At 37.6% G+C, this 13,371-nt stretch overlaps 1 protein-coding gene across 3 annotated transcripts in view; it reads left to right on the top strand.

Moving 5' to 3' along the window:
- Positions 1-13,371, top strand: part of IFT81 (intraflagellar transport 81) — a 71,744-nt gene that overhangs the window by 45,212 nt on the left and 13,161 nt on the right. For all 3 annotated transcript variants that reach the window (XM_036764375.1, XM_036764367.1, XM_036764383.1), the window contains 3 exons: positions 10,409-10,558; positions 12,054-12,182; positions 12,732-12,821. In XM_036764375.1, coding sequence (XP_036620270.1) covers positions 10,409-10,558; positions 12,054-12,182; positions 12,732-12,821 — 369 coding nt within the window. The remainder of the gene's footprint in view (positions 1-10,408; positions 10,559-12,053; positions 12,183-12,731; positions 12,822-13,371) is intronic.

Below are 13,371 nucleotides of genomic sequence, written 5' to 3'. Positions count from 1 at the left end.
TTTAGCATTGAAATGTGCATATGAAATGCTACTTATTTCGTGATGTGCAAAAACTTGTTGATTTTATGTAATCAAAATTATCCATTTTACATCCTGTAATGTTATCTATCTCTTGTTTGGTCATAAATTCTTCCCTTGTCCTTAAACCTGACAAGTAAAATATTCCATCCTTACCTACTTTGTTTATATCACCCTTTCTATCTAAATCATGTACCCATTTTGACCTTATGTTGGTATATAGTGTGAGATGCTGATCCATTCCTAGTTTCTGCCAAACTGCTTTCCAGTTTTCCCAGCAGTTTCTGTCAGATAGTGAGTTATTGTGCCAAAAGCTTTAATATTTGAGTTTATCAAACACTAGCTTATTATGGTCATTTACTACTGTGTATTGTGTACCTAATCTATTCCACTGATCCACCATTCTATTTCTTAGCCAGGACCACATTAGAATAGTTTGAAATCTGGTACTGCTTAGCCTTCTTTCTTCACATTATTTTTTCATTGATTCCCTTGATATTCTTGACCTTATGTTCTTTCAGATGAATTTTGTTATTTTTTCTAGCTCTATGAAATAATTTTTTGGTAATTTGATTGATATAGCCCTGAATTATTAATTTATATTATTAATAAATATTAATTTATGTAGAATTGTAATTTTTATTATATTGGCTCAGCCTACCTATGATCAATTAATACTTAACCCAGTTGTTTAGATCTGACTTCATTTGTGTGAAAAGTGTTTTATAATTGTGTTCCTATAGTTTGTGGATTTGTACTGGCAAGTATACTCCCAAGTATTTTATATTGTCTGCAGTTATTTTAAATGGAATTTCTCTTTCTTTCTCTTCCTGCTGGACTTTGTTGGCAATATATAGAGAAATGCTGATAATTTATTTGGGTTTATTTTATATCCTGCAACTTGGGGCAGCTAGGTGGTGCAGTGGACAGAGTACAAGGCCTAGAGTCAGGAAGATCTGAGTTCAAATCTGGCCTCAGACACTTACTAGCTGTGTAACACTGGGCAAGTCATTTAACCCTGTTTGCCTGGGTTTCCTCATTAGTAAACTGAGCTGAAAGAAATGGTAAACTACTTCAGTATCTTTACCAAAAAAAAACCCTAGATGGGGTCACAGAGAGTTTGGACCCCACTGAAGCAAGTCAACAGGAAAAACAAAAAAATCTTTGCTGAAGGTGTTAATTATTTCAACTACTTTTTCATTGGTTCTCTAATATTCTCTAAGTATGTTATCATATCATCTGCAAAGAGTGATAGTTTTATTTCCTCGTTGCCTATTCTAATTCTTTTGCTTGTCTTAATACTATAGCCAGCATTTCTAGAACAATATTGAATAATAGTGGTGATGAGGGGCATCCTTGCTTCACCCCCTGATCTTATTGGAAAGGCTTTTAGCTTATCCCCATTACAGATAATGCTTGCTGGTGGTTTTAGATAGATAACTACTTATCATTTTTAAGAAAGCTCCATTTATTCCTATGCATTTTAGTGTTTTTAATAAGAATGAGTGTTGTGTTTTGTCAGAACCTTTTTCTGCATCTATTGAAATAATCATATTTTTGTTGGTTTTGTTATTGATATAATCAATTATGCTGATAGTTTTCCTAATATTGAATCAGCCTTGCATTCCTGGTATAAATCCCACCTGGTCACAGTGTATGATCTTTTTTAATAGTATTTTATTTTTCCAATTACATGTGAAGACAATTTTTAACATTAATTTTTTAAAAATTTTGAGTTCTAAATTTTCTCCTATCCCTTCCTCCTCTCCCCATACCTAAAATGGTAAGACTTTTAAATGGGTTTATGTATGTGCAATTATGTAAATGTATTTTCATATTAGTTATGTTCTGAAAGAAGAAACAGACCAAAAGGAAAAAACACACAAAAAAAGATAAAGAAAGTGAAAATAGTATGCTTTGATCTGTATTTAGACGCCATCAGTTCTTTCTCTGGATATGGATAGCATTTTCTATCATGAGCCCTTTGGAATTGTCTTGGGTCATTGTATTGCTGAGAAGACCTAAGTTATCCATAACTGATTATCACACAATGTTGCTGTTACTGCATATGTACAATGTTCTGGTTCTGCTCACTTCACTTTGCATCAGTTAGTGTAAGGTTCAGATGTTTCCCACCACCCCTACCCATCTTCCTCTCCACCATAAAGGCTCTTTCTTTTACACCTCTTTTATGTGAGATAATTTTCCCCATTCTTCCTCTCCCTTCCCTCTTCTCCCAATGCATCCCTCTTTCCCACCCCTTGATTTTATTTCTTATAATTGCCCTAATAACGATAAAGTTCTTAGGAGTTACAATTATTATCTCCCCACATAGAACTATAAACATCTTACCTTCATTGGTTCCCTTATAAGTTTTCTTTCATATTTACCTTTTTATGCTTCTCTTAAATCTTGTATTTGAAAGTCAAATTTTCTATTCATCATTTTCTTTTCATCAGAAATGCTTGAAAGTCCTTTATTTCATTTAATATCCATTCCCTCTCCCCCCAAAGGATTATAGTCAGTTTTGCTGGATAGGTTACTCTTGGTTGTAATCCTACCTCCTTTGTCTTCTGGAATATCATATTTTAAGCCCTCTAATCCTTTAATGTGGACGCTGCTAAATCTTATGTTTTCCTGACTGTGGCTCCATGATACTTGAGCTGTCCCTTTCTGGTTTGCATTATTTTCTCTTTGATCTGGGAGCTCTAGAATTTGGCTGTCATATTCCTGGGAGTTTTTTGGGGGGATCCCTTTCAGGAAGTAATCAGTGGATTTTTTCCATTTCTATTTTACCCACTGGTTCTAGGATATCAGGCTAGTTTTCCTTGATAACTTCTAGAAATATATTGTCTGGGCTTTTTTTTTTTGATCGTGGCTTTCAGCTAGTCTAGCAATTCCTTCTAGTTGTTTTTTTCCAATGAGATATTTCACATTTTCTTCTATTCTTTCTTTTGATTTTATCGTTTTTGTCTCATGGAGTCATTAGCTTCCACTTGACCAATTTTACTTTTTAAGGAATTATTTTCTTCTAATATTTTTTGTGCCTCTTTTACCAAGCTGTTGACTCTGTTTTTATAATTTTCTTGTGTCATTCTCATTTCTTTTCCCATTTTTTCTCTACTTTTCATATTTGAGTTTTAAAATCGTTTTTGAGCTCTTCCAGGAGTTCATGTTGGGCTTCCAACCCACATTTTTCTTTGAGGCTTTGCTTGTAGCTGCTTTGACATGTCTTTTTCCGGGTTTCTGTCTTGTTCTTCCCTGTTACCATAGCACTGTTGTAGTCAGGTTCTTTTTTTTGTTATTGTTGCTTGCTCATTTTTCCAGTGTATAGTGGAGCTGCTAGGCAGCATAGTGGATAAAGTACCAGACCTGAAGTCAGGAAGAATCATCTTCCTGAGTTTAAATCTGGCCTCAGACACTTAGTAGCTGTGTGACCCTGGGCAAGTCACTTTTGCCTAGCTGCCTTTTGGGGCAGCTAGGTGGTACAGTGGATAGAGTGCCAGGCATGGAATTAGGAAGACCTGAGTTCCAGTCCAGCCTCAGACACTCCCTAACTGCATGACCCTGGGCAAGTCACTTTACCTTGTTTGCCTCAGTTTCCTTATCTTCAAAGTGAGCTGGAGAAGGAAATGGTAAACCAGTCCAGCGTCTTCACCAAGAAAGCTCTAAATGGAGTCATGAAGAGTCATACATGACTGAACAACAATAAACATTTTTCTAGCCTGTTTCTTGACTTTGAACTTTGTATTAAAGTTAGGCTCTGCTTCCAGGGTGGAGGGGACACTGTCCTAAGCTTCAGGCCTTTCTTGCTGCTAGATCTGGAGATGTGTAGGTTTTCAGTGCTTCCAAGGTGGGATGATCTGGGGGAAAGTGTGGTCACTATTCTTTTGGCCCATACTCTTGTCTCCACCCAGGAAGGGATATTGTTCCCCTATAGCCACCAGTGCTAGCATCCCTCTTGGCCCAGAGACTGTGACCAGATTCCCCACTCACCTGCAGCCGCAATTGCTAATACTCATCTCAGGCTTAGAATTGAGACCAGGGTCCCCACTTCCCCATGAGCTCCTTCTTTCCACCCTGGAACCATGACCAAGGCCCCTCCAGCCTCAAGTGCTATCAGTTTTTTTGGCCCTGGGACTGTGACCCAGAATTGCATCTGGGCAGTGCAACAGGGTCTTGAACCCAGTGCCAGGAAAGGGTCCCCTGCAATCTCCTTCCAACCAGGTGTTCCACAGCCCCCTCCCCCAGTCACCATGATCCAGGGACTGGGAACTCCCGGAGGTTCTGCTGCCAAGCCTGTGCTGCCTGAGCTGTGCTAAATTTCCAGAGTCCACCACCACCCAGGTGAGACAGACCTTTCCTGCCAACCTCCTGAGTTATCTTGGGCTGGAAAATTGTTTCACCAGACCTGTTGTTGGTTCTACTAACTCCAGAATTCTGGGAATTTGGGAAAGCTCAGCTGAGTACTTCTCTATGCTGCCATCTTGGCTCTACCTCTGTCATATACTTCTTAAGTAGTGTCTCTCCCCCATTTCTCCCACCTCCCACCCCACTACATACATCAGGGCTAGTACATAGTTAGTAAATGCTTGTTTCATTGAATAAAATGTTAATAGTAACAGCCTGGGAAGATAGAGAATACAGGTCACAAACCTACTTGGATTTTTCCTTTATATGCAATCTCCCTGCCAAAAGGTAGTTTTCAAATAGTCATTAACCCCTTCACTGCAGGAGTTATATATTATGAAGGATTATCAATGGAGAAAATGTTCGGTGTAGTAATTGTGTTGTTACTAGATCCTAAAACAACCACTGAAATATCCTTCTGTTCCTCTTGAAGGAGTACTTCATATTGTATTCTAGCAAAAAAAAAATCCTTTTTTAAATTATAAAAAATTTGAACTGAATTTGCTTGGTCATTTAATTAATGAACCTCAACATATTCACGTTGATTTCATATATTGCATACTTACAAAGTTATGTAACAGATAATCCATGTATGAGCACAGTAATTATAGCAAAATCACTTATAGTAAGAAGTTCACTAAGCCTAGCATGCTTTTGAAATTATTCGTCTCTTTTCTAAGTCTTTCATAGTTGGTCAAAGTATATGAACAGACAGTTTTCAGAAGAAGAAATCAAAGCTGTCAATAGTCACATAAAAAAGTGCTCTAAATCACTAATAATTAGAGAAATTCAAATTAAAACTACTCTGAGGTATTCACCTCACACCCACCAGATTGGATAACCTGACAGAAAAAGAAAATGAAAAATGCTAGAGAGGATGTGAGAAAATTGGGACACTAATGCACTGTTGATGGAGTTGTGAATTGGTTCAACCATTCAGGAGAACAATTTGGAACCATGCGCGAAGGGCTACAAAATTGTGCATACCCTTTGATCCAGCAATACCACTGCTAGGTCTGTATCCCAAGGAGATCAAAGAAAAATGAAAAGGACCCATATGTACAAAAATGTTTATAGCAGTTCTTTTGTGGTGGCAAAGAATTGGAAATTGAAGTCATGCCCATCAGTTGGGAAATGGCTGAACAAGTATATGATTGTGGTTGAGTACTATGGTACTGTAAGAAATGAGGATCAGGATGGTTTCAGAAAAACCTTGAAAGACTTATATGAAGTGATGCAAAGCAAAGTGAGCAGAACCAGGAGTGCGTGGCACACACAAACTAGCAACAGTATTGTTACAGTAATCATTTGTGAAAGATTTAGCAACTACGATCAATATGGTGATCTAAGACGATTCCAAAGGACTCATAATGAAAAATATCATCTACCTCTAGAAAGAGAACTGATAGAATCTGAGTGTAGATTGAAGCATATTTTTTCCACTTTCTTCATTTTTATTGCTTTTTTCTTTTTGTAATGTGGCTAATGTGTAAACATGTTTCATATAACTTCATATGTACGATCAGTATTGTATTTCTTGCCTTCTCAGTGGCTGAGAGAAGGGGTAGGAGGGAGGGAGAGAATTTGGAACTGAAAAAAAAATTTTTTAATTTAAATAAATATATAAATGAACCTTGCATAGTCAAGTCTACACAACCAAGGTAAAGTAGTAGATTTAGCTATTATACACTAAGTTTGTACAGTTTTGGATAATCACAAAAATAAATACATAAATGACTGAATAAATAAAATAAAGCTTAATTGGTCTTCAATTTTTGGGGTGAATTTGATCACCATAGAGGTATAGAGGAAAGAATGCTGCACTCAGAGTCAGAGGACCTGACTTATCTTAACTCTCCTACTTATTTCCTTTGTGACCTTGGGCAAGTCAGTAATCTTTCTGGGTGCATTGGACTGGATGATCTCCAGATCCCGCCCAGCCTTCAGTCTGGGGCTGCCCATTTCTGTGGGGAAGTTTTTGCCGATTTCTCCTCCGTTCAATAATGACGATAATTTCTTTAGAGCTATATGGTTCACAGAACACTTTCCCCACAGCCACCCTGTGACATTGGTGTAGTACAAGTTTTGTGATTCCGTTTTACAGATAAGGAAACAGATACGGAGGTGAAATGACTTCCCGAGGTCCACACACAGGTAACATGTATTTGAACCCAAATTTCCTAGCCTCAAGTCCTTTATCTATAGCAAAGCTACCTCCCTAAATGTAAAGTGTTATTATTAATAGGATATTTGTGTTGTCATTTTCTTTCTTAATGTGCTGATTTTTCTTCCTTTCATTGTCAGCTACTAGATATCTTAGTGATTATTAAAGGACCTCCCTTGAGGGCCAACCTTGAGGCAGTCCTAGGTGTCCTAGGAAGCCTGCCTTAATATGGGGTGGAGAAGCTGAAGAAGATCAGGGTGGGGGTGGGAGGGTCAGTCTGGTTCAAAACCTGGCCTCTGGAGCTCCCCGGGAAGAAGACAGAGGCTGGAAGGCAAGTGACTGGGATTGGGGCTTGGGTAGAGCACTGGGAAGTCTTCTAATTTAAGTTACATTTCTCTGTGTATCTTTTACTTTATCTTTTAAGTCCCTTGAGTGCAATCATCACATATCCTGTTTATCTTTGTATTACCTACAGCAGCTAGAGAAGTGCATTGCATTGTATATGGTAGGTGCTTAATCAGCTACTGGGCAATGTGTTCAGCATTCCATTCTTTACAACTAGCTCCACAATATCAGTTTGTAAAGAAACTATGCCATCAGGTGATAAGGATAAACCCATTTTCTAATGACTTCACAGTTGTCATAATGATTTAAGTATACCTATCCTTATGAAAATATTTTTTCTAAAATAGTTCTGTGATTTTTTTTTTTTACTGAACTAATTAGTACTTTAAGGCACCATTGAGTCAGAAAGATTTCTGTCATTCATTAAAACTGCCCTAGAATAAGGGTGTGAGCTGCAAGGTGGCACAGTGGATAGACCACTGGGCCTGGAGTCAGAAAGACCTGAGTTCAAATGCCATCTCAGACACTTAGTAGCTGTGTGACCCTGGACAAGTCACTTAACCTCTCTTTGCCTCAGTTTCCTCATCTGTAAAATGAGCTGGAGAAAAAAAATTTTTTTAAAGGGGAAGCTGGGTGGTGCAGTGAGTAGAGCATCAGCCCTGGAGTCAGGAGGACCTGAGTTCAAATCCAGCCTCAGACACTTGACACACTTACTGTGTGACCTTGGGCAAGTCGCTTAACCCCAGTTGCCTTGCCTTCCCCCCTCCAAAAAAATTTTTTTAAAAACCAGTCCCAAGTATCTCTGCCACGAAAACCCCAAGTGGGGTCACAAAGAGTTGGACATGACTGAAATGACCAAACAACAACAAAAAGAATAACACAAGAAACACCTCTAAAAAACCAAAGACACCCCCCCAAAAGGAGAGACTAGTGTAACAGCTACAAGAGCAAACTGCCCTGAGATACTCTTTCCTATCACATACCTTGGCATGGAGTACTGACATTCTTTTTTTGACTGGATCATATGAATATTAATTCTTTTGTTAAGGGAGTACTACCCTAGAATGCCTGAGTACTTTCTTTTCTCCAAGAACAAAAGTCCTGAAAATGTATATTGCTTTTCCTTGTCAGTTGCATATTTAAGTGTGTGGTTTTAAAAAAAAAAGTGGTGGTCTCAACACACTGATACCCGTTACTTTGTTGTATGGTAGGATAATTTATTCGACCTCGACTCTCCTTGACATCAGTAGTATGTACAATGTTAAATGGCATGTATTTAGAAGCTTCATGTAGCCCAATCTGCATTGAGCACATTGAGTAATTTGTAGGTTTGTTCTTTCACCAAAACTTTTATAGCTTTTCACTTTAAAAATAGTTTTGGAGTACTGCAAGATAGAAAAAGCTCTGGCCTAGATCTTCCCAAGGATGGCAGATGAACAAAGCTGATTTCATTTTGGGCACATTGCCCAGGACACTTTTAATAGAACGTATAGTTACTCTAGGGATTCTGAATCTATGGTTATGTCAGACTTGAGCATTGATTCTTCAAAAGGAAACTTCACAAGTTATTAGACACTAGTTAACTTTAGTGCAATTTAAGTTTTTGAAACTGGTTCTCATTTACTGTGAATGGCTTGGCCTTCTTCATTAACAAAACATTTGGAATCATCTTTCTCCCCCAATTCATAAGATGGCTTCCAAATTCTCTTAAAATTTCGAAGTAGAAAATTTTTCTTCAGAGGGACAAAAACTGGCACTGGGAGGTTATTTAATATTAGAACTTTAGGTTAAGTCCCTTATGAATTGTCTGGCAGTTTTCTTGCACATTCAAGAATCAGGTAGTACTTTGAGGAAAACCATGCTTTATAAATATTTGAATTTTATAAAGTAGAATATGTTTTTTAAAATCTTAAAATTTTAATTATTATGTCTAGAAGAAGTATTCTTTACAACACTGAACATTTAAAAGAATAAGATAATTTCAAGAAAGGTTTGATTCCATAAACATTTCCTAAGTGCCTAATATAGACACACATTATGCAAATAATTATTTTGAATTGGTATGAAGTTTTTTTATATTTTATGAAGCAGCAAGCTAAATTCTTTCTGTTGAAAATCTTCATTAATAAACTAAACTTAGTAGAAGTATTATAGTATATATAAAATTTATGCTTCATAGCAAAAAATACCTGAAGCGAGCAGCATTTGGGGTATATATGAGCTTCCAAAAGAGGCATGCTGTGTTATACTGTGCAGTTTCAGAAGTATCAGAAACTTTTCCCATTGGTTGGAAAGCTTTCAGGTGCCTTCCCTAAAAGCCACCAACTGGGAGTGGTGTTATACTGTTAGCCATGAAATTAGTTCCTTTAAATACTCCATGGCCTTCTGTCCACGGCATTTGTTTTTCAGGCTATTTAGCACAGACTTCATAAATTCATATTCTTTCCTTAGTGATGGCATATTTGGATATGATATCACTTTTTGCTAGTGACGATAGTTAACCACGTGACACGATTTATCTCTATAAGTCTTCCTAGCAGCCTTGAGTCTCCTATAGCTTTCCAACACTTGTAGGTGCATTTTATCCTGATGACTGAGACACAAAGATCACAGCTTCTTAGTATGTATGAATTTCCTGAATGAGAAATGGTAGCTACAGTTGTTCAACTTTGGTTTTAATCCTACTCTGTCTCATGCTCTGCTACTAAAAAAAATAACCATTGACCACCCTTTAAAATTGGAATCTTTCTCCTCTGTCTCCTTCCTTCTTTGTCTCCTCCCCATTCATTTATTTCTTTTTAACATGTGAATAAATGAATTCTAACATACAGAGTGGATACAGCTCACAACTTATTCCAGCCACTTGTTTTCTGTTGCAGAACAACATTCTTTTTGCTTTGGAGCATCGTAAAGCCTTAGTAAATAAAAAAGACCAAGATTTCACACATTTGCATTAAATATTGGGGTCTATTTAGGTGATAAATAAAAACTGTCAAGAATAATTTGATTTAGCCTGTGGTTTTTAAGTATTTTTAAAATGTGGCGGTTCCAAATTTCCTAATTAAGCCAAATGATTGCTGTCACCTAACTTTGTGACACATGAAATAAAGTTTTGTGGCTTGTTGGGAAGTATAACAGCAATAATAAGTATTTATACACACCCTGAGGTTTGCAGAGAGATTTGCAGATATGATCTCATTTTGTCCTCACAACAATCCAGGGTGCTATTATGATCCCTATTCTCAAAGGTGAGGAAACTAAGGCAGACAAAGGCGAAGTGACTTGCCGAAGGTTGCACAGCTGGCTAAGTGTCTGAAGCTGGATTTGAACCCAGTTCTTTATGATTCCTGGTCCCGGGCTCTATTCACTGTGCCATCTGGATGCCTTAAGTACAAGAGAAAATAATGGGATTCAACAATTTCTCCACTCTGCAAATTGAATTACATGTCACTATATTTTCCTTTCTTCCAGTTTAAACGTTACGTCAGTAAACTTCGGAGTAAGAGTACAGTTTTCAAAAAGAAGCATCAAATAATAGCTGAATTTAAAGCAGAATTTGGCCTTCTGCAGAGGACAGAGGAGCTGTTAAAGCAGAGGCACGAGAACGTCCAACATCAGCTGGTAACAGAACATCATCTGACCCTCCCCTGGGTCGTTGTCAACATCAGAACAAGAAAATGCATGAATTTGTACCTCTTTGTTAAGTCAGCATTCTTCCTGGTAAAACCAGGAAAGTCTGGTTATTTGTTTAAGTGCAAAGGAAAAAGCACTGCAGATCTGGGGTTTACTTTTGCCTTAGGTTGTAGAAATTCTTGAATAAGATTGATGCCTTCTTTAGATTATTTAGGCCCCTGCTTGAGCACATCTACTGATTTTGGTTGGCCCTCATGGAAGATGGTAGAACCCAAAATAAATACAAAGGTGTATGTCACTAAATAGGGCACCCCCATCTTTTAAGATCTTGTCTCTTGACCAGACTAGTTACCATCCAGGCTCAGTCTTTGGCTTCCCTGGGTCCTTTACATGTATGGTTCTCATCTGCTATATCCACTTCCCTCCTTAATCCCCTATAGTGTCATTTTGCCCTCTCCCCCAGCCAGTCTTCAGATACAGTTCCCTCTAAAGTTCTCAGTGACTTTCTTCTTTCCAAAGGCCTTTGCGTCTTTTCAATCCTCTTCTTTTTTATACTTTTTAATCCCTTCCAGGCTTTTGTGACCCTTCACACTTTCTAAAAGAAAGCATAGTTTTGCCTTTTTATAAAGCATTCATTTAATTTTTTTTATTTTTTTATTTTTACAAATTTCTGCTTTTGGCATCTGTCTTTATATATGATAATCAGAAATCATATATATATATATAATCTATATATATCTACAACCTTTAATTTCTGCCTTTAGTATAGATATAAACATCAAAATATAAATTTTTTAGCAAACAAAGACCCCCAAAATTGACGAAATGAAAATTTCAGGGGCAAAAATGCAAATCTACACCCAACCAAAAATTGGCTTCTATGATAGAAAAACAAAATGGGGGGCAGCTAGGTGGCGCAGTGAAGCACTGCGTGCTAGCACTGAAGTCAGAAGGACCTGAGTTCAAATCTGTCCTCAGACACTTGACAGACTTACTAGCTGTGTGACCTTGGGCAAGTCACTTAACCCCAATTGCCCTGCCTTCCCCTCTCCAAAAAGAAAAGAGAAAAACAAAATGAGTGGTTTCTCATATCTGTCATTTATGGAGCTACAAATAAGGACACATAGAAGCCAAACAGAAAATGGCCAGTGTTCACCACCTACGGATTCCTTTAGACAAAGATGCTGCAGCACTTGTGGTGTCCCTATTTATAGATGCCATTGATCATTAACATGGATTTAAAAGCTAACCCCCAAAACACATCTTTTATATGCCAGTAAGTAGTGTAGTTAAACTAAGTGTGCAGGCATGTAAATCTCTTGAATTTCAAAATGTGCAATGTACTTGTAGGATTCTCGTTAAGTTTGTTCAGTTACCTATGTTGATGCTATGCCATAATTAAATCTGTGAGTGTGTTTTGTGAATTTCCGGGGTTTTCATATGCATTCTGCGGGGTTTTCTTTCTCTTTTCTTTGCTCACCAGCAAACCATTGAGGACAAAAAGGGCATCTCTGGCTACAGTTACACCCAGGAGGAGCTAGAGAGGGTCTCTGCCCTAAAAAGTGAGGTAGATGAAGTGAAAGGACGAACACTGGACGGCATGTCAGAAATGGTGATTCTATGATTTGTTACTCTCCCTTTATTGGGTGTCTAGGAAGCAGGTGACAAACTAAAAAATGAAGCCAAAAAAACTCCAATTCTGGGACAAAAGAAAGAGGAACGGTTTCCAAGTAAAGGGTGACCTGCATGTTCAGACTGCCTTTATAAAATGTTTTGATACCAATAAACAAGTTCTGTGTGGGGTGCCTAGTAAAAATAATTGCAGGTCCAATGTTTGCTTTTGGGGAAAGGTTCTAACTTTTAGTGTCTCTCCAACATACTACATTTTTCAGAGTTCTTTATCTCCTCAGCCTTTTTTCCCCTTAATAGTATTTTATTTTTTTCCAATTAGATGTAAAGATAGTTTTCAGCATTCATTTTTGCAAAATTTTGAGTTCCCAATTTTTCACCCTTCCCCCTCCCCAGGACAGCATACATTTATAGTCATGTTAAACATATTTCCACATTAGTCCTCATCAACCTTTTTAAAAAAATTTCCTTCATTCTAATGAGATTACTAATCTAGTAGGAGCACATGTGTTTACACTTTTTGTTCTGACAGGTAAAAAAACTGAATTCACTGGTGGCTGAAAAGAAGTCAGCGTTAGCCCCAATTATCAAAGAGTTAAGACAGCTGCGACAGAATTGTCAGGTAGGTAGCACTGGTGGGGAGACACTGTCCGGAAACACTTTGATATTCCGTATTGCCACTTTTGCTGAAGTACTTGGAATTGTAAATGTGTTCTCTCCTGGTTACTGAGGCGAGTCATGGAAATTATGATTCATCAGAAATGTGTCATTAAAAGGGTTTTGTGTAATTTATTTTACTTAATTGTTGTAGACTTTAGATTATCTGAAGAAATTATCTTAAACACAAATCAGTTAGGTGACATTCCCAGTTTAACTTTTATGCTATAAATATGTGGTCACACTCTTCTGTGGCCAGGTGAAGCCTGAGAGCCTGCTGATGTGGAATGGTGCCAGGCTAACTCCAGAATAATGAGGTTACTGTGTGGTGTGCCATCATATCTTGTGATATGTAATGAGATGCCATTACTTGGAAGTTAGTTCTTACCACCACTTTAAAGATTAGCTGACTGAAGGTAAGTGCACTCCACAAATCCAGGTCATTTGGCCTCAGCCATTTGACATTAGCAGCATTCATGTTATAAAATGAGTTTTGAATCCCATCTGTTTTAATA

This window comes from Trichosurus vulpecula, chromosome 1 (assembly GCF_011100635.1).
Source record: "Trichosurus vulpecula isolate mTriVul1 chromosome 1, mTriVul1.pri, whole genome shotgun sequence".
In the NCBI taxonomy this organism is placed as follows: domain Eukaryota; kingdom Metazoa; phylum Chordata; class Mammalia; order Diprotodontia; family Phalangeridae; genus Trichosurus; species Trichosurus vulpecula.
Note: the sequence above shows the minus strand (reverse complement) of the source record. Positions and strands in the feature narration are given on the sequence as shown.